This window comes from Capra hircus, chromosome 27, assembly GCF_001704415.2.
Source record: "Capra hircus breed San Clemente chromosome 27, ASM170441v1, whole genome shotgun sequence".
Taxonomy (NCBI): domain Eukaryota; kingdom Metazoa; phylum Chordata; class Mammalia; order Artiodactyla; family Bovidae; genus Capra; species Capra hircus.
The window spans coordinates 26318767-26340100 of record NC_030834.1 but is presented as its reverse complement, the minus strand read 5'-3'; the positions used below and the strand labels follow the sequence as shown (position 1 = coordinate 26340100).

At 39.5% G+C, this 21334-nt stretch overlaps 1 protein-coding gene across 1 annotated transcript in view; it reads left to right on the top strand.

The window, feature by feature from the left end:
* ASAH1 (N-acylsphingosine amidohydrolase 1) overlaps window positions 1-15965 on the top strand; it is a 28879-nt gene extending 12914 nt beyond the window's left edge. Inside the window, exons 2-14 of the mRNA XM_018042035.1 lie at window positions 1566-1612; window positions 3780-3870; window positions 4591-4677; window positions 5339-5417; window positions 7016-7090; window positions 7935-7980; window positions 8694-8838; window positions 9584-9638; window positions 9767-9848; window positions 13335-13466; window positions 13569-13692; window positions 14105-14161; window positions 15409-15965. Of these exons, the coding sequence (XP_017897524.1) occupies window positions 1566-1612; window positions 3780-3870; window positions 4591-4677; window positions 5339-5417; window positions 7016-7090; window positions 7935-7980; window positions 8694-8838; window positions 9584-9638; window positions 9767-9848; window positions 13335-13466; window positions 13569-13692; window positions 14105-14161; window positions 15409-15498 (1110 nt within the window). The 3' untranslated portion in view covers window positions 15499-15965. The remainder of the gene's footprint in view (window positions 1-1565; window positions 1613-3779; window positions 3871-4590; window positions 4678-5338; window positions 5418-7015; window positions 7091-7934; window positions 7981-8693; window positions 8839-9583; window positions 9639-9766; window positions 9849-13334; window positions 13467-13568; window positions 13693-14104; window positions 14162-15408) is intronic.

Here is a 21334-nt window from a genome sequence, read left to right as displayed (position 1 = left end):
TTGAAAATTTAAGTTTACACTTAATGCTGTTTTTTCATGAGTTCAACCGAAAATGATAAACAAAACGGTACTTATATGAGAAACGTGCTGTGGTATTTTGACAATTAATGTTTGAATATCCAGTAACGTCAGACTACCTTATACACTTCCCGGGCGATCAAAAGTTAAAACAAGATGTAAGATCTCCATTCCCAGACAAATTTGCTGCAGATATATTTTCTAAGGTCAAACTACAGTGCTAGTAGTTTCCTTTCCTACTTCACCTTCCTTTTACTGTGAATTTATGCTTCTTTAAAACAATTTTTTTTTTCTTGCAATATTGGGTCTCCAGCAAAAAGAAGATGAATGCATCTTGGCATTTTGAGACTAGCAATAAAAGAATGATAAATCAGTGTAGATTTTTAAAAAGCAATTTATACTGAGAACCGTTTCTGTTTTGCTGCTAAGACTAAACCATGTTCCCTAAAAACAGTCTTGTTCCTTCATTACCTCAGTGGTGGCCTCCGTGGGGGCTCTGCACACGCCTCAAGAACACAGTCTGGTTATGAAGAGACGCACAGAGAATTAGAGTGCACATCAGAAGGGTAGCAGGGGAGATGTGTAGGAGTGCTGTGGGAGTAGAGAGGAGAGGGTGTGCTGTGGGAGTAGAGAGGAGAGGGTGGCTGTTCTCCCAGGGCAAGTAGATGAAGACATCACCAAAAAGACATCTGAGCTGGATCTTAGAAGTTGGAGCCAAAAGCATACAAGGTGGAGAGCGGGCCTCATAGGCAGAAGGCAAGGCGGGTGCTTGCACAGGCATGAACGGTGAGAGAGCACAGCGTGTGGTTACATGTGGCTGTACATGGAGGCTGGGGTGATGAAGGGCCAGAGTATGAAGGGGCCCGGCCCTGTGCCCTGAAAGTCTGGTTTAGGATGCAGATTTCTTGCAGTAGAGTTACCTCATAAGTATATCAGATCCTGGCAAGTGAAAAATCAACCTAGTTGTCATAAACGTTTTTCTACAGTTTCTTCTTCCTTTGGCTGCACCACGGGGCGTTTGGGATCTCAGTTCCCCCACCAGGGATTGAACCTGGACCATAGCACTTAAAGCCCAAAATCCTAACCACTAGGCCACCAGGGAACTCCCTCCATCTACATTTTTTTTAAATTTTTTAAAAACTGAAATATGGTTGATTTACAATGCTGTGTTAGTTTCAGATGTAGCAGAGTGACTCAGCTCTACATCCATTTATGTGGGATCTTAGTTCCCCGACTGGGGACTGAACCCACACCCCTGGCATTGGAAGCACAGAGTCTTAAATACTGGACCACCAAGGAAGTCTGAATCTATATTCTTGTATTTCCTCTTAACTCATTGTATTTGCAGTCGAAAAGCCAAATTAGTAAATTGAAGAGACTGAAAATGCACTTAAGTTTGAGATTTTGAAATTTTCATGGGAGAAAAAGACTTTTAAGAGGCATTGAAATGGTCTAAAATGACAAATCATACTTGATTTTGTCTTCACCAGCTGTCTTTGCAGATTGCCTACTCTGTTTTTCTGAAACTTTTGTCTTTGTTTTTTTAGTGGACTGAAGACTGCAGAAAATCAACTTATCCTCCTTCAGGGCCCACGTGAGTAAACGTCAGACGAGCAGGATTCACTCTGACCTTCCTGGAGATTTCTCTCCATGTTAAGTATGATCTCATAGAAGTAACGACATTGAATAAAACCTTAAGTCATGTCTTCTATCCTGAGATGATTTTGTTTCCCTCAGGTTTGTGTGGTGTGCATTTGGCTAAGACTTTGAACAAATGTGAAAATACCCCATGATAAAATGTCCCATTTTGAGCCCATCAAAATCAGGGGGAGAAAAAAAGGATTAGCATTCTCCACTAAATTCTTGTATCTACCCCTAAGTATTTTTATCATGCTGACAGATGCAGAGGTCACCTGTGATTTTCTGTGATGCCTGAATATAAACCACCCCATCATGCTGAAACAAAAGAGTGCAGGATCTCACGTGAAACATTCAAAAAAATAAACCCTGCCCATGATAATCAAAACTATTGAGGCCAAAACAGGATTGGAAAACATAGGAAGGGCCAATATCACGTTTTAGTGTGTTGAACATTAATGTTTTTAGTTTAGGGTTTTGGCCTTCTCAAATCCTATGTGGCTAAATAGGGAAAGGTCTAAGAATGGCTCACCACCCCAGAGGGTACAGAATGTGAAAAAGAAGGAAGAGCTGTCAGGAATGGTCACCGTTTTCTCCCTGCTATCCCCTTACACTGAAAGTAGCCTGCTGCAGAGAAAGGAAGACAGAATACATACAGCTTTAACCAAAGAATTATTCTCATTCGTGGCTACAGAAGTATAAATAGGACCCAATACTGTGACTTGTCAGAACTAACACATCCCCTCTTAACCCACCCCCACTGTAGAAATCAGTCTGGATTTATGTCTGTGTATTGCAGAGCCTGGTAACATTGTAGCGCCCACCAGAGTGCCCCTTTTGCTTCTCTGGAGCAGGGCAGTAATGGAGCAAATGCTGGCTATTTTTAGGCAGCTTTAAGCTTATCAGTCACTGAACGGCACACCCTTAAGAGGCTCTTTCAGTTCAGTAGCAAGTACCAGAAGATCATGTTTCTGTGGCGACAGAGAATAGTGGCAGAGTTCATCCATCAGGATTTCAGCCCTGGCCCCACTGATCAGTAGTGGATGTTGCTACTATCCTCACAGTGGAAATGGCTATGTGTAAATTGAAGAGTAGGACTTCGGGCATTGGATATGATTGAACAGTGACATGGCTTGGACTTACTAAGAGGAATGAGGAGAGAGAATGTGGGGGCTTCCCTGGTGGTCCAGTGGTAAGACTCTGTGCTTTCATGCCAGGGATCTGGGTTTGATCCCTTGTTGGGGAATTAAGATCCCATATGCCGCACAGCATAGCAAAAAAAAAAAAACAAACAAACAAATGGAGAAGAGAGGATGTGTAGTAGGAAGCCTGGAAAATCCCATGGACGGAGGGGCCTGGTAGGCTGTAGTCCCTGGGGTCGCTAAGAGTTGGACACAACTAAGCAACTTCACTTTCACTTTTCACTTTCACGCATTGGAAAAGGAAATGGCAACCTACTCCAGTGTTCTTGCCTGGAGAATCCCAGGGACAGGGGAGCCTGGTGGGCTGCCGTCTGTGGGATAGCACAGAGTCGGACATGACAGAAGCGACTTAGCAGCAGCATAGTAGGAAGAGTAGCATGGCTGAGTCAATAGTGAAGGTTCTTGAAGTCAGTGTTGGGAAGCTCATATACTATATTGCCATTCTAGGGGCTTAAAAGTGACCTTACTGAAGCCAGCTCTAGAGTCAATGATTTGACAACAGTGTTCAGACTGTCTAAGAGGGAATTCTGAGACTGGGAAACCAATTGGAGAAGTGCCCAGAGCCTAGACAAAATCTTCGTAGAGATTTAGGATGGGAAAAAAAGGCATTTATTTTCTAGCAGTGATACTTAGGTTACATACAACTATTGAGCCAAAATTGATTATTTTATCTATCACCATTATGCGTTAACCTTCCTATAATGCTGTAATTCCATTTTAGGATTTCTAAAATGGCATTGTATAAATGATCCAGGACAGAAGTGCTGAGTGGAAAATGAGCTTTTTTGCAAATTTTGGTTTGAGTACCAATTTCTCTGTTACTAAGAATATGCCTCTAATATACCTATAATGATGTAACTATCTAACCATCATCAAGAAACTGCTTTTAAACATTTCAAGATGATACACCTCTCATTGCAGTTACAGGGGTCCGGTTCCATGGTACACCATAAATCTCGATTTACCACCGTACAAAAGATGGCATGAATTGATGGTGGTCAAAGCACCAGCGGTAGGGTGTGATTCTTATTCTTATTCTTTTATCTCTGACTTGATTGAATATAACTGTATTTAAAAGAACACATCATGATACTGTGTACCACGTATTTTAAGAATCTGCTTTCCATGGTTCTCTGCCATTTATAATAAATGGTAGAGAAAAGAGGATGTCATTTCTCTGTAGCTTCTTGATTTTTACTAGCCTCTGCCTTTATCTCATATCATATATTATCATCTAAAGTAAATCGTGTGTCATGTTAAAGATATATCTTGTTTACATATGTTTTTAAGTAGTACTCTTTTATTTAGCTACATATAGATAAGTAAAAAATCTATATCTTTTTTGTTACACCAAAATTAATCTTTAACAGTTAAAAAGCAGTTTTTTTATTAATATATATATTCATTGCACACATAGTCGAAATAAAACCTTCTATAATTCATTGTGTGATTCTTGATTAAAATACAGATTATAGGCTTTCAGAACATTTTTATTGGGGTATGGTATACATACAGTAAAGTGCACAGGTCTTAGGTATACAGATCAGTGTGACATAATGACAGTTATGATTACTATGATTTACAAAACAGGGCTAATCATTTAGTAAACATGGATATACATTAATTACAACCCTTTTCTGAAATGGTCTTCAAATACTTTTCTATATCAAGATTAATGTTAAATGTCAACACTTCCTTATGTCTCTAATCAATTTTTAAATTTATTTTTCAGCTGAAAGTTATAATAAATTCCGTGAAGAATATAACAAATGCATTTGTGCCAAGTGGAAGAATTATACAGTTAGTGGATCAAAAGTTGGTAAGAAATATTATTTCCTACAATAATTGTTAAAGACACACACGGCCAAATATACACATGTTTCAGCCAAGGCTCTATACTTATTTAAAGGCATAATTTGACAGCCTCTTCTAAGGAACTTGGACAACTTTGCTTTTATTTCAGACTACTGTTAAAACCTCAGAGGGACTTAAAATTCTGGCCCTTGGTAATATTACAGGACATAGAATAGCATGGTAAATTTCGGCAGTTAGTTGCTCTTTAACGTATTTATAAAAGACATGGTTTGTGGATGAATATGCCATGGGGCAACTAAGCCTGCAGGCTGCAACTACTCCAGCTGCTGCTCCACCTCCTGCTCCATCTACTACTCTAGCCCTCGCACCTGGAGTCCATGCTGCACAACAAGAGAAGCCACTGCAAGGAGAAACCCTCGCACCGCACCTAGAGAGTAGCCCTGCTTGCCACTAGAGAAAAGCCCAAGTGCAGCAAGGAAGACCCAGCAAAGCCAAAAATAAATTAATCAATTTTTAAAAACACAGGGGCTTTAACCCCTTAGGCAAAAAAAATAAGCTTTGATCACCTATTGTGGCAACAATGGCTAGTACAGAGAATATGTAAAAGAAGCAAATCTCAAAGCCACAGTTCAGGTTGAATGATTGTTAATGTGTTTGTTTTTCAGCCTGGTCTGCTTGGCAACTTCCCTGGCCCCTTCGAGGAGGAAATGAAGGGGATTGCAGCTGTTACTGAAGTCCCTTTAGGTAAAGTTCACTGCAGTTTTACGAAATTTAATAAAGTACCCCCAATTTTTTATTGGAGTATGGTAATGCATACAGTGAAGTACATAGATCTTAGGAATACAGATCAATAGAATTTTTAAAATCTAGGAGTGTGTGTGTCTCAGTCATGTCCAACTGTAGCCTGCCAGGCTCCTCTGTCCCTGGCATTTTCCAGGTAAGAATACTGGAATGGGTTGCCATTTCCTATTCCAGGGGAGCTTCCTAACCCAGAGATCAAACCATATCTCCTGCATTGGCAGGTAGATTCTTTACCACTGCACCACCTGGGACTCCCCATGCATATATGCATTTAATCACAACTCAGAACAAGATAATACAGCAATCCAGCCTGCTCCATTCTGCACGATTCTGAACCTCTTGGTAACCACTATTTAGACTTCACCTTAGGTTAGTTTTGCCTCTTAAACGTTGTACAAATAGAGCCAAACGATATGAACTGTTGTCTGGTTTTTTGCACATACCATTATAGGTAGTAGGCTATTGTATGACTAGGATATTTGTCATTTCCACATTTGAGTTATGAACATTCTTGTTCATGTTTTTTGATGGGCATGTACACTCATTTCTCTGGGATATGACCTGGGTTATAGGTTAGCTGAGTATTTAGTCTCGGAGTTTCTGCCAACCAGTTTTTCAGAGTGATTGTAACCATTGACAGCGTAGTATTGATAAAGCCTTTTTTCCACTTGCTGATTCTCCATGTGATAGTGTCACTCTCTTTTATTTGGGCATTTTGTTGAGTGTGTTATATTCACTCTTATGGTTTAATTGGGGCTTCCCTGATAGCTCAGTTGGTAAAGAAAGTGAAAGTCGCTTAGTTGTTTCCGACTCTTTGAGATCCCATGGACTATACAGTCCATGAAATTCTCTAGGCAAGAATACTGGAGTGGGTAGCCTTTCCCTTCTCCAGGGGATCTTCCCAACCCAGGGATCAAACCCAGGTCTCATGCATTGCAGGCAGATTCTTTACCAACTGAAACTATGGCTCAGCTGGTAAAGAATCTACCTGCAATGTAGGAGACCTGAGTTTGATCCCTGGGTTGGGAAGATCCCCTGGAGAAGGGATAAGCTACCCACTCCAGTATTTTTGCCTGGAGAATTCCATAGACAGAGGAGTTTGGCGGGCTCTAGTCCATTGGGTCACAAAGAGTCAGACATGACTGAGCGACTAACATAAGTGATCTTTGCCTACCCCCAAAACATAATTCTTGTGTGTTTTCTTCTCTGTGACTTTTGTTTACTTTTTACATACAGGCCCATGGTGTATCTTGAATTAACTTGCATATGGTATGGGTTAGGGATCAAAGTTCAAGTTCTTTCCAGTTGACAATACTGTTTACTAAAAAGGCTGTCTTTTCCTCAGTGAAAAGTACCTTTGACAGAGGGAGAGACCCCTACCCCACCAGCCATGCAGGCTCAGATTATCTGCAGACACTTAACATTTGCCCAAGCAAAAACTCAATGATGACGATAGTTACACTTTTTCTTAGAAAAGAATTTTCCTGACAATGTCACGGTTCTGCATATTGACCAGAAATTTTCCTTTTTTTTTCTCATAGGAGAGATTATTTTATTCAATATTTTCTATGAACTTTTTACCGTGTGTACTTCAATAATAACAGAAGACAAAGAAGGTAAATGAATGTGCGCTGGGGCAGGGTGGGTGGTGCAGAGCACAAAATAGAAGAAAAATCTTGAAATAAATGAAATCAGAACTTGTAAAATACAGACTTGCTATGCATATATGTGAATGTTGCATAGGGTATTATAGACCTTGATTAAGTTTTGGAAAGTGAATTGAAAACTGTTCTTATTTTAAAATCACTGTGATGGCTATTAAAGTTTAAGTTTGGCATGCAGACCTCTCGCACAAATTGTTTCAGGACTGAAAACATTCTTACTTTCCCTCATAGGCTACTTATACCCGTATTTGTGATTTGATCTAAGTGCTCACAGGGGCAGAACAGAGTTTCTCCCATCATTTTCCAGCCAAGGAACCCTGTGTAGACCAGCTTCACTTTTCCACATTTTTCCTGACAAGTCCGTAGATTACAAGGCCCAGGGTGATGTACCCCGATTCACTGTTATTTTTTGACCTATACTCTGGGTATATCTGTAGGTGACAATCCCTGAAGGGAAGCGTGTTGGTAAGTCACATTAGGTGAGACTGAGATAGCTTCGTCTGAGGAGGACAGTGTCACGGTGAACCAGAAAACATGGCCACTGATCTTTTCCCCATCTTCTAATCTTACCTGGAGCCCTGGGCTCTCAGTTACTGAGGGGGAATCTGGCCAGTATGACAGGGACAGCCTTTTCATCTTGTTAAGGCTTGTGATGTTAGGTGCTACTTAATTCATACTGTTGAATTGAATAGTTAGGAATATCACTTAACCAAAATTAAGTGTCCAGCTTTCGTTTAGAATCAATCGTCCCGTCATAATTGCTGTTACATGTCGCTTCTGCTTGCTTTCAATTTAGGTCATCTACTACATGGGCGAAACATGGATTTTGGACTATTTCTTGGGTAAGTAAAAAAAAAAAAAAATGTGATATGTCTCAATCCCTAAGAGTAGGTAGTATTACATTGATGAAAAAGTTAAGTACCAAGTCGTTCCCAGGCTATGACCAGAAAGGAAGACCCTAGATTCTTTAGTTTTGAGACCAGATTAAGCATGCTCCTATTCAGCTGAGAGTAAAAGAATAGCATTCTATTTCATGCATCCTCTTTACCTTCCTGAAAAAAAAATATGACAGTGCTTTGTAATTGGAGACCTAAATATTATCTGGGATTTGCTGTTTATAGGCTGTGTCATGTTGGGGGAGTTACTTAACTTCTTTGATGGAAAATGGAAGATAAAACTTACCTATATTGGAAAATCCTTGTGAATATTGATCATTGGGGATTAGGTCAATAAGGCACCTGTTATAATATCTGACCAGGCTTCCCTGGTGGCTCAGATAGTAAAGAATTCACCTGCAGTGTGAGAGACCTGGGTTCAATCCCTGGATTGGGAAGATCCACTGGAAGAGGGCATGGCAACCCACTCCAGTATTCTTGCCTGGAGAATTCTCCTGGACAGAGGAGCCTGGCGGGCTACAGTCCATGGGGTCGCAAAGAGTTGGATACGAGTACGCGACAAAGCACAGCACACAGCACAGTGTAATGGCTGACCATCGTCATCATACTCATCCTTATTGTCACTGCTATTAAATGTCACTGAAATTTGTCTTTTGTAGGTGGAATATAAATAATGATACTTGGGTCATAACTGAGGAACTAAAACCTTTAACAGTGAATTTGGACTTCCAAAGGAACAATAAAACTGTCTTCAAGGCAACAACCTTTGCTGGCTACGTGGGCATGTTAACAGGATTCAAACCAGTAAGGAATCTGTTGTTACCAGATTTTACAGGTAGCTCTGTATGAATGCTGATCTTCTCAGGTGGCTCAGACGGTAAAGCGTCTGCCTACAATGCCTACCATGTGGGAGACCCGGGTTCAGTCCCTGGGTCAGGAAGATCTCCTGGAGAAGGAAGTGGCAACCCACTCCAGTATCCTTGCCTGGAAAACCCCATGGATGGTGGAACCTGGTAGGCTACAGTCCACGGGTTCCAAAGAGTCGGACACGACTGAGCGACTTCACTTCTGTGTGAATGATGGAGTCTAAGGAAATGAAAACCTGAAAAGAATATGAAGCCCCAGTTCGTCCCATCGTACTTCTTGTTACCTTTAGCTCATAAGGTAGAGAAGAGTAGGAGGAAGTGAAGATTTCTGAGCCTTTTCTGGAGATAAAGCCCATGGTGTGTCTCTAGGGCTGTGAGTGTAAACCCTGGAATCTGGCCATGGCTCTGGCCCTCAGGCACGTTAGTCATTAAGTCCTTGCACTTGAATTTCCTTGTTGGAAAAGTGTGGCCAATAACATCCATCTACTTATCGCACACACTGGATGTGAAAAACGCTTTGAACTTCTACAAGTAGTATCATGCCTTGATTTTGTTTCCTCTCCCCCCACACCCCAAAGTCCCCAATCTAGGCCCTGATATAACAGTATACAAAAGAGCACAGTGAGAGGGCTTTAAACAGGCTGGTGGAGGTTTCTGACCTCACTGCTTTGCTTTCTTTCCAGGGACTGTTTAGTGTTACGCTCAATGACCGCTTCAGTATAGATGGTGGTTTTATGGGTAAGTAGAGAGCTCTTAAATGAAACGAGAATTTCATAGCTGTTTTAAGAAGGCTAGGCTGTGCTTTCTGATTAATAGTTTAATCTCTTCTAGGTCCTGTGACACTGTGTGTGTTTTATCTCTTCCAGGTGTCATGGAATGGATTTTGGGAAAGAAAGATGCCCAGTGGATAGGGTTTATCCTTAGATCAGTTCTAGAAAATAGCACAAGGTAATCTATTTGGTTGCTTTATTATCAGATTTTTTATTTTTTAAATTTTTCCTTGAGGTATAATTGACATATTAGTATAAGAAGCGTACTACAAAATGTTTCGGTATTTGTATATGTGGCATAATGATCACAATAAGTCTAGTTAACATCTGTCACCACACAGTTACGATTTTTTTCCTTGTGATGAGAAATTTTAAGATTTCTTTTCTATGAAACTTTCAAATATTCAGTATAGTATTATTAACCATAGTCACTATGCTGTACATGACATCCACAAGACTAATTTTATAACTGGAATTTTGTACCTTTCGACCCCCTTCACCCATTTTCCCCACCTCTCACCACCCTGCCCCCACCTCTGTCGGCCACCAGTTTGTTCTCTGTACCTGTGAATTTTTTTATTTTTTGTTTGTGGATTCTAAGTGTGATCACATGGTATTTGTCTTAATAATTTAATTTAGCAAAATGCTCTCAAGGCCCCTCCATGTTGTCACAAATGGCAAGATTTCATGCTTTTTTATGGTTAAATAATATTCTATTGTATATATACTGCATTTTCTTTATCCATTCATCCTTCCTTAGGTTGTTTCCATAACTTGGCCTATTGTAAATGATGCTGCAGTTAATGTGGGGGTGCGAATATCTTTTTGAGTTAGTGTTTTCATGTCCTCAGATCATTACTTAGAAGTGGGATTGCTGGGTCGTGTGGTAATTTTAGTTTTTCGAGGAACCTTCATACTGGTGGTTCTGTAGTGACCGCACCAATTTACATTCCACCAAATGCCCCAGGGTTCTCTTTTCTCCACATCTTGGCCAATACGTATCTCTTGTCTTTTGGATAATAGCCAGTCTGACAGGTATGAGATGGTCCTTATCCTTGCTCTGGTTTGCATTTCCCACCTTCTCATGTACCTGTTAGCCACCTGTATCTCATCTTTGGAAAAATGTCTGTTCAGACCCTCTGTCCACTATTTAATCAGATTGTCTGTATTTTGCTATTGAGTTGTATCAGTTCTATATATATTTTGGATGTTAAATCCTTATCAGATCTATGATTTACAGATATTTTATCCAGTTCAGTAGGGTGACTTTTCATTTTGTTGAAGGTTTTATTTGTTGTTTAGAAGTTTTTTAGTTTGACATTGTCCTATTTGTTTATTTTTGTCTTTGTTACCTTTGTCTCAGTGTCAGATCTAAAACTTATGGCCAAGTCGTGCCAAGGAGCGTATTACCTGTTTTTCTTTAAGCGTTTTACGATTTCAGGTCTTAGGTTTAAATCTCTAATGCGTTTTGATTTTTATGTATGGTGTGAGGTAGTGGTTTGGTTTCATCCTTTTGCATGTAGCTGTCCAGTTTCCCAAACACCATCCTTTGAAGAGATTGTTCTTCCCCAGTGTGTATTCTTGGTTCCTTTTTCATAAATTATGGGCTGTTTATTCTCTTTCACTGATCAACGTGTTTTTATGCCAGCAGCATGGTTTTGATTACTGTAGCTTTGTAATACGGTTTGAAATACAGATGTTCTTCTTTTTCAAGATTGCTTTGGCTATTCATGGCCTTTGTTATTCCGTACAGATTTTAGGATTGTTTGTTCTATTTCTGTGAAAAATGCCTTTAGAATTTAATAGAGGTTGCAGTGAATCTGTGTAGATTTCTTTGGGGTAGTATGGACATTTTAACATTGATTCTTCCAATCCATGACCATGGAATATCTTTGTTTATTTGTGTCTTCTTCTTTCATCAGTGTCTTATAGTTTTCAGTGTACAGGTCTTTCACCTTTGGTTAAATTTATTCCCATGTATTTTATTCTTTTGGATGTGATTGTAAATGGGACTATTTTCTTAATTTCTCTTTCTGATGTTACTAGTGTATGGAACCACAACTGATAGTTGTATACTGATTTCATGTCCTGAAACTTTACTGAATTTATTATTCCTAAATTTTTTTTTCATGGAGTCTTTATTTTAGTATTATGTCATCTGCAAATAGTGACAATTTCACTTCTTCCTTTCTGATTTGGATACCTTTTATTTCTTTTTCTTGCCTTATTATTCTGGCTAATACTGCCAATACTGTATTGAATAAAATTGGTGAGAGTGGACAAGTTTGTCTTGTTCCTAATCTTAGAAGAAAAACTTTTTTAACTTTTCACTATTGAGTATGTTAACGGTGGGCTTCTCTTATATGGCCTTTAATTATGTTAAGGTGTGTTCCCTCTGCACACACTTTTTTGAGATGTTGAATTTTGTCAAATGCATTTGTTAAGATCATATTTTATCTTTCATTTTTTTTATTCTTTAATTGGAATTGCTTTATAGTGTGTTGTTTTCTGCCATATGACAATGTAGTTCAGCCTTAATTATACATTTATCATCTCCCTCTTGAACCTCCCTCTTCTCCCCCAACCTAAGTCATCAGAGAGCACCACACTGGGCTTGCTGTTATACCGCAGCTTCTCACCAGCTTCTACTTTACAGGTGGTAGTGTGTACATGTTGATGCTGTTCTGCATCTGTCCCACCTTCTCATTCCCTCACTGTGTCCACAGGTTCATTCTCGGTGTCTGTGTCTCCCTTCCCTCCCTGCAGATGGGTTCATCAGTGCCATCTTTCTAGATTCCACATATATGTGTTACTATACAGTATTTGTTTTTCTCTTTCTGACCTACTTCACTCTGTATAACAGGTTCTAGGTTCATCCACTTCACTATAACTGACTCAAATTCATTCTTTTTTATGGCTGAATAATATTCCATTGTATATATGTACCACAACTTCTTCATCCATTCATCTATCCTTCATTGTTTAATGGGTGTATGAAATTGATTAGTTTGTGGATATTGAAACCATCTTTGCATCATGGTACATGAACCTTTTAAAGTAGTTTCTTTTAAATTACTAATATTAAAATACTACTGAGCTGTATCTTCCATTGAGAAACTATTTCAGAATTTCTTAGGTGAACCTTTGACACTAACATGGAAGTCTGCATGTTTGTGTGTGTGTGTGTTTACAGCAAGAAAATTACTTATTTAAAATGTGCTAGGGATGGTGTATCTGTGAAGGGCATCTGTGAAGTTTTCTTGGTATGCAAACAATCCCCCACCCATACATTGAAAATCCATTTCCATTTTTGATAGCTCTGATTTTCAAGTAATAAAATAATTTATATTATTTTCCCTAGTTCTGTTGTTGAGTGAAAGGTATATAGACTGTAAGGGTAGATGATGATCATTTCCTTTGTCCTTCACGTTTGAGGGAACATTTCAGATCTGTTTCACTCTGAGGAGCGAGGGACTAGATCTCACTGTTTCACTGTGAGGAGCTTCACTGTGAGGAACAAGGGACTGTTTCTCCCTGAGCCATTGTTCACTATTCTTTTTAGAAAAACATGTTCCTCAGATGTCTTCCCTTAGTTTCCACAGCTAAAAGTTTCCATTTCAGGTTAACTAAAAGTGTTTCCTTTGTTCTAAATGTTTCTTTATAGTTATGAAGAAGCCAAGAATATATTGACCAACACCAAGATATTGGCCCCAGCATACTTTATCGTGGGAGGCAACCAGTCTGGGGAGGGTTGTGTGATTACACGAGACAGAAAACAGTCTCTGGATGTATATGAGTAAGTACATTTGCTCAAGCAAAACAGAAACTAAGGCAGAGACAGACACATGCGTGGGTTTAAGGTGTGAAGCCTAAGAGAAATCTCTCTCTTTGTATCTAGACTCGACCCCAAGCAGGGTAGATGGTATGTGGTACAAACAAATTATGACCGATGGAAAAATCCCTTCTTCCTTGATGATCGCAGAACACCTGCCAAGATGTGTCTGAACCGGACAACCCAAGAGGTACATTCCCAGTGTCATATAGAGAGAGAAACGATGACTACTAAAGATTATCTCCATTCTAACATTTTTCATTGGCCTTTAAAAAATTTATAAACCTCCTAACAGTCATTGTCTCTGGACAGTTTCCACTGAGTTTTTAACATAAAGAGCAAAATTTCGCCGTACTTTTCCCTTGTTAATGGTGGACACCACTCTGTGGAGTTGAATGTGAGGAATTCAAGAGGGGAGGGAGAGAAAGCAAGCAAGCATGCTATATTAGAATCATCACCTGAACAGTGACCCGAGGGAAATTCTTTTATGGGGGTTAGGGGAGGCTGATTGAAGAATATCTTGGTCTAATGACCCATTTGTGTGGATAAAGCTGCCAACATCTGCATTTAATGTACTAAAAGTAACTATTTTTGTGTTTTAGAATATCTCATTTGCAACCATATATGATGTCTTGTCAACAAAACCTGTCCTCAACAAGGTATCTTTTTTTTAATATATGTACATATGTGTGTGTGTGTATATATATTCTTTTGATTTTAGGAAAAGAATTTGATCCCATGTTTTATCTTTCCCCTTTGTCTTGGATCAGTCAGAGCTAGAATTCCAAGTCATGTTCAGTTTAAGGCTACTTTTTAAAATGTTTTTGTGTGACCAAAACTGTAACTCTTGGGGTGTGACAAAGAAGTTGGTCACTGCAGCTTGATCTTCAGTTTGGTCAGAGAACTATTTCCAGCTTTACTTACATGGCATTTGGATTGAATTTAGCATGTTATTAGTGACTTCTCCGTCCATGAGGAGTTGAATGCTGTATGCTGCAACACCTAATGCTAGACAAAAGGAAGTCTGAAGTCTGTGTTCAGACAGCTTTCTTAGTGGGTTAGATTTTTTTCTTAAACGTTATTATAGCCTTTCCCCTACTCTTTAGCTAAAATATGCAAAAGTCTTCTGATCATCCAGTTGCTAATAGCCCCCCTCTTGCATGTTTCTGATTCCTCTAATTTTTCCCATTTGTTCCTTGCCTTCTTTTGCTGAACCCTAAGATCAGTGTGCCTCCGTGAGAACCTGGCTCCTAAGGGAAGCTTTCCCTCTGCCCACTGACCCCAACGTCTCATCTTGCCCACGCCATCTTTGCTTGAGTTCACAGTTGGGTTACTTACAGATTCTTGTGTGAGTTGGGTGTGTACCTTCTAACCTGCAAGTCTGTATAGTTTCCCTCACTGCTTGAGAAATGCTTCCAGGATAAGGAAAGCCAAAGCTACGCTCTTTATTCTCCACAGTACACCACTGGTCTTTGCAAAGTATGCATTGAGGAGCATTAAATGAGCCTTAAAGCATTGTTTGTGAAGCAGTATACAGCACAGAATTAAGACCTTATAAAGAACTGAACATTCTCTGCCACACCTGTTTAAGACATGGTAATGGTTCTACTGAAGTCAGTTGTTTTCATTATTATTGACTTATTATGTGGACCTTTTGTTTTGTGTCTTTACACACACACACACACACACACACACACACACACACACGCGCACACAATCTACTATGGGAAGCCTGGCGTGCTGCAGTCCATGGGGTCACAAACATTTCGGACACAACTCAGCAATTGGGCAACAACAAATTTAATGTTAAAAAATTTCATAACCAGTTCCATAAAAAATGCTAATACAAGTAGGGTCATCTTAGAACTGAAAACATGCTTAAAGTAAAAGTTGACTTTTCTTTCAGCTGACGGTATACACAGTCTTGATAGATGTTACCAAAGGTCAATTTGAGACGTACCTGCGGGACTGCCCAGACCCCTGCATAGGATGGTGAGCACACACCTGGCCTATAGGATGCACCCTCTATGACATCGGGATGGGAGCTCACGTGGGGCTGAGTGGAGTGGCGTCCGATCTCCTTCCAGAGACTCAGGGCAGTTTCTCTTTGAGGTGTGAGCTTGTCCTGCTGAGTATGTTTATAGTTCACAGGCTGTTTTTGTCATAATGTAGGTGATTGCTATGTAACAGATAACTTCTTTCAGTGAAGTACAGCAGTCATCCAGAGTTTACTGTGATTCATTTTGGTCTGACATTTGGGGGCGGGGATAAGCAACTAAAACTGTGGTGGGACCCTCCATGGAATAAAGCCAAGATTCTCAGGAGCACTGAACCCTGTACCTCTATGTGAGTCAGTTAAACAGCCCCTATTACTTAGTTTTTCACTTTTATCTACGTATTTGTGGTATGTTTTTGTCTTTTCCTCTTGGCTCTAACTACTATTAAAGTCAATATACCATTGTCTCTGCTGTGACAGCTGTGTATTTCACTAGCTTTGATGGGATGGGCATGAGACAGGCATTCAGCTGTACGTTCCTCTTCATGGACATCACCTTGATTCTGAATAGAAGGTGGCACTAGTAAAGAACCCACCTGCCAATGCAGGAGACATTGAGATGTGGGCTCAATCACTGGGTTGGGGAGGTCCCCTGAAGGAGGGCATGGCAACCCATTCCAGTATTCCTGCCTGGAGAATCCCATGGACAGAGGAGCCTGGCAGGTTATGGTCCAGAGGGTCACAAAGAGTCAGACACAACCGAAGAGACTTAGTTAGCATGCACAAGTAGTACCTTTTGGGGTTCTTGAAGTAACCAGTATGCAAGGCAGCCTTTTATACTCAGAATTGAGGTGTTTCCTTTCTCATAATTAGCCTCCAGCTAACCCCAGAAAGTTATTAAATTTCAAAAACAGTCCCAGGTCCTATGAATCAACAGTAAATAAGCAGGTCAAAGACAAATGGAAAATAGGAGATGAACAGTTACTGAACTCTTCGTAAGTATCACTGAATACATTTTTTTAGTTTGTCCTTGTGCTCAGTATGTATATTTTTAAATGTAAATTCCTAAAAATGTTTTACAGAAATCAATCTATCTATAAGTGCTAATAGAACTTGTTAACCTTTCATATTTTCATAATCAACTTTGAAATGTATGCCAGCTGGGCAAGACTGTAGCCACTTCATTTCTGTATAATATCAGCTGTCTTCATGACATTCAGTAGTCCCTGGAAGAAGTATCAGTCAGCAGTCATGTACACTGATTCAGTGTATTATGTACGTGTCGGTTTGAGGGTGGCAGCTATGGAGAAATCCAAGCTGAGTATATTTAACATTATAGGGTTATGTAAGTGGGTTACTGAACTTATGACTAAGTGATCACAGTCTTACATGACTCAGTGTAATTCAGTGGTTATCAACTTAGCGTGTAGGTGTCCAAAGGCAGCTTCCCCCGATACAGGAGGTGCTTCCACCACACTGCAGTGATGAAGCAAGGAGAATTACAGGAGGTTGTGTGTTAAAAACAGGATTTGATTTTTAAAGATCCTCTGTAATTTACACATTTCATAATTTTTTAAATAGAAACTCATGAATTTTTCATGAAGTCCCATGTCCCCTGCAGTTTACCTCAGCGTGTCTTAAGACAATGTCATTTTCTCTGTGTGCCACGACCTGAGAAAAGGGGAAAGCAGCATCACAGAGCTCTGGATGGAAACCCGGAGGCCTGGCTCTGGCTCTGGATCACCCAGTGGTGCGGCCTGGGGCAAGCCACCAAGCCTTTCTGCCCCCTCTGGCCTGCCCTGTCAGGTGAGGGTTTAAACCCAGTTTTCCCCCAAGGTTTCTTCTAGCTTTATGAATCCACACTTAAACTGCATCTCACATTAGCAAGCAGTTAGGGAGCAGTTGATATCCAGGTGCTGCTGGAGATGTCAGAACTGTTGTAGTTTTCTTTATTCACACACATAAGTGGATGAATCTAATCAAACATTTTCTTAATAAATAGTTCAAAATAATGATGACACTCAATGTGCAAGAAGCAACTTAACGTGCATTGTTAAAAGCAATTATGGCAGTAGCTCAGATGCCTCCAAACAGCCTGTCAGTTGCAAATAGTTATACACAGATAACACCTGGATAACATATATATCTTACCCACAGGCGGTAAATATGTTTTGAAAACATGTAACTCCTAAGTTCAATATCAACACTATATCAATCTCAGGAAAACATAGTTAATTCAAGTTACGCCCTACAGTAGCCCACTGGGCTAAATAATTCCAGGTCCCACATATAGATAAGATATGAAATGGGGTTGACAGCATTATTTCAAAGTATTAATGATGAGAGAGAGGAATTCTAACAAGTCAAGTCCAAGACCATGTATGCCCAGGTGTTTGTGGGTTAAGTGCAACCTCATTACTTGCAGGATCAATGACCTTGATGCTTATAACAGTTTCTGTTTTTCATGTACTCAAGCTACAGCAGACCATATCACCAAATGGAGTAAGTAACACTCTTCATTTCAGTTACTGAGAATAAGTATTTCATTGTGTAACTAACACTTAGTCACTGCCTTGCCCTGACATTATCAGTACAAAATTAAGTTTATTGTCTGAACTACAGAAAATAGATTATATATTTTTTCCTGTTAATTTACAGTTGCTACATGGAATGAGTAAAATTTTCACTGCTGTTTGCCTTTAAGGATACTGACTTCTTCTTATATATGTAATAGTTTCAGTATTGAAACTACTGCCTATGAGAGTTGGCAATAACTCTGATTGCCAGTGAGTGATGATGTCATGTAGGGGAAGGGGTGCCCCTGGGCATTATGAGACTCAGGTTCTAGTCTTCGCTCTGCCACTTACTTTCCCTGTATTTAAAATAGGAAGAAATCAAGGCCCGATGGAAGATCTTTGATATTTGCCACATTTTTAGGGCAACCACAGACCAAGGAATGAGGTTTGGCTGTTTTATAACCAAAAGAATAAGGGAATCTATAACAAATCAGTAAGTACTGAACAAGACTGTCATCTTGGAAACCAGTAAAAATTTCTATTTTTCAAATCATTCCCATGTAGAAAATCTGCCATGGCCAAAGCAGTCTGATATGGAATATATTTCTACCATCTCCTTAAAGCTCTCAATATGCCAGGATTTTTTTAATTGTAGGTGGTTATTTAGAAGAGATTATAGCTATTTCCTTTTCTTTTTTTAAATAATAGAATTGATAGACTATCCAGCTAGATCCTAGATTTCAACAGTTGAATTGAAGTGCTTTTTTTTTTTAAAACTCAGCTACTTAGTGATAAATTTGCCATTAAAAACAGAAGCGCTAATAAATTTTCAGGTGATTTATAATAATTTTAACCAAAGAAATTATCCTTTGTTGTATTATTCTGTGTAAAATACAATGAAATAAAATTTAAAACCAACTGCAGCTTTCCTAAGGTAGTCAGAAAACAGAAGTGTACATTTGACTAAACTATTTTTTATAATTTTATTTTTGACAGTTCCATTAATTTATAGTTACTTTTTCCCTCTTAAACACATTTAAAATTTGTAGCACTGTGAACAACAGATTTTAAAGAGTTAATACTTTAAGAGTTCAGCTTAAAAAACTAGGTGCAATTTTTTATCCTGACATTAACAACAAATTTATTTAGGGAGAATGTTTTCTCTTTTCATGTTCTGCTTTAGATATGGCCACAAGATTTAATAGTAATTTTAAAATTTTATTAGTAAGGTTATATAACCCAGATATAACCTTAATAAAATAAGACAAAATTAATAAAATAAGAGAATTTGGTCCACTGGAGAAGGGAATGGCAAACCACGTCAGTATTCCTGCCTTGAGAACCCCATGAACAGTATGAAAAGGCAAAATGATAGGATACTGAAAGAGGAACTCCCCGGGTCAGTAGGTGCCCAATATGCTACTGGATATCAGTGGAGAAATAACTCCAGAAAGAATGAAGGGATGGAGCCAAAGCAAAAACAATACCCACTTGTGGATGTGACTGGTGATAGAAGCAAGGTCCGATGCTGTAAAGAACAATACTGCATAGGAACCTGGAATGTCAGGTCCATGAATCAAGGCAAATTGAAAGTGGTCGAACAGGAGATGGGGAGAGTGAACATTGACATTCTAAGAATCAGAGAACTAAAATGGACTGGAATGGGTGAATGTAACTCAGATGACCATTATATCTACTACCGTGGGAAGGAATCTCTTAGAAGAAATAGAGTAGCCATAATGGTCAACAAAAGAGTCTGAAATGCAGTACTTGGATGCAATCTCAAAAACGACAGAATGATCTCTGTTCATTTCCAAGGCAACCCATTCAATATCACGGTAATCCAAGCCTACGTCCCAACCAGTAACGCTGAAGAAGCTCAAGTTGAACGGTTCTATGAAGACCTACAAGACCTTTTAGAACTAGCACCCCCAAAAGATGTCCTTTTCATTATAGAGGACTGGAATGCCAAAGTAGGAAGTCAAGAAACACCTGGAGTAAAAGGAAAATTTGGCCTTGGAGTGCGGAATGAAGCAGGGCAAAGGTTAATAAGTAATAAGAGTTTTGCCAAGAGAACGCACTGGTCACAGAAAACACCCTCTTCCAACAACACAAAGGAAGGAATCAAGATTGCCGGGAGAAATATCAATAACCTCAGATATGCAGATGACACCACCCTTATGGCAGAAAGTGAAGAGGAACTAAAAAGCCTCTTGATGAAAGTGAAAGAGGAGAGTGAAAAAGTTGGCTTAAATCTCAACATTCAGAAAACGAAGATCATAGCATCTGGTCCCATCACTTCATGGCAAATAGATGGGCAAACAGTGGAAACAAGTGTCAGACTTTATTTTGGAGGGCTCCAAAATCACTGCAGATGGTGATTGCAGCCATGAAATTGACACTTACTCCTTGGAAGGAAAGTTATGACCAACCTAGACAGCATATTAAAAAGCAGAGACGTTACTTTGCCAACAAAGGTCCGTCTAGTCAAGGCTATGGTTTTTCCTGTGGTCATGTATGGATGTGAGAGTTGGACTGTGAAGAAAGCTGAACGCCGAAGAATTGATGCTTTTGAACTGGGGTGTTGGAGAAGACTCTTGAGAGTCTCTTGGACTGCAAGGAGATCCAACCAGTCCATTCTAAAGATCAGTCCCGGGTGTTCATTGGAAGGAATGATGCTAAAGCTGAAACTCCAATACTTTGGCCACCTCATGTGAAGAGTTGACTCATTGGAAAAGACCCTGATGCTGGGAGGGATTGGGGGCAGGAGGAGAAGGGGACGACAGAGGATGAGATGGCTGGATGGCATCACTGACTCGATGGACGTGAATTTGAGTGAACTCTGGAAGTTGGTGATGGACAGGGAGGCCTAGCGTGCTGTGATTCATGGGGTCGCAAACAGATACGACTGAGCGACTGAACTGAACTGAACCCAGATATAGTAAAATAAACAGAGTTTTCTGTGTGCAGATACTACATTAAGTTTCTGTCAGACCTATTTTTCAGTTACACCACTGAACTACTTGATGGCTTCTATACAAGAAGCCATTGGGTTACGTATCTTACTAGTTTTCTAAATATACAAACAATATAGTAATTTATTCCTTTTGGTAAAAATATTTCTTCAGTGAAACAAAAAAAACAAAAATCTCTTTATTTCACTCTTTCCAATTCTGCTTCTCTCCCAGGAGGTAACCCCTCACATAAACTGCTATGTCTATGTCCTATGCTCATTTTTGTTGTTCCTTTAGCAGCATGAATTTCTTTCCGTGTCCGTATCAGTTTTCATCATATTTTAAAATTCTGTGTAGGATTCTAAA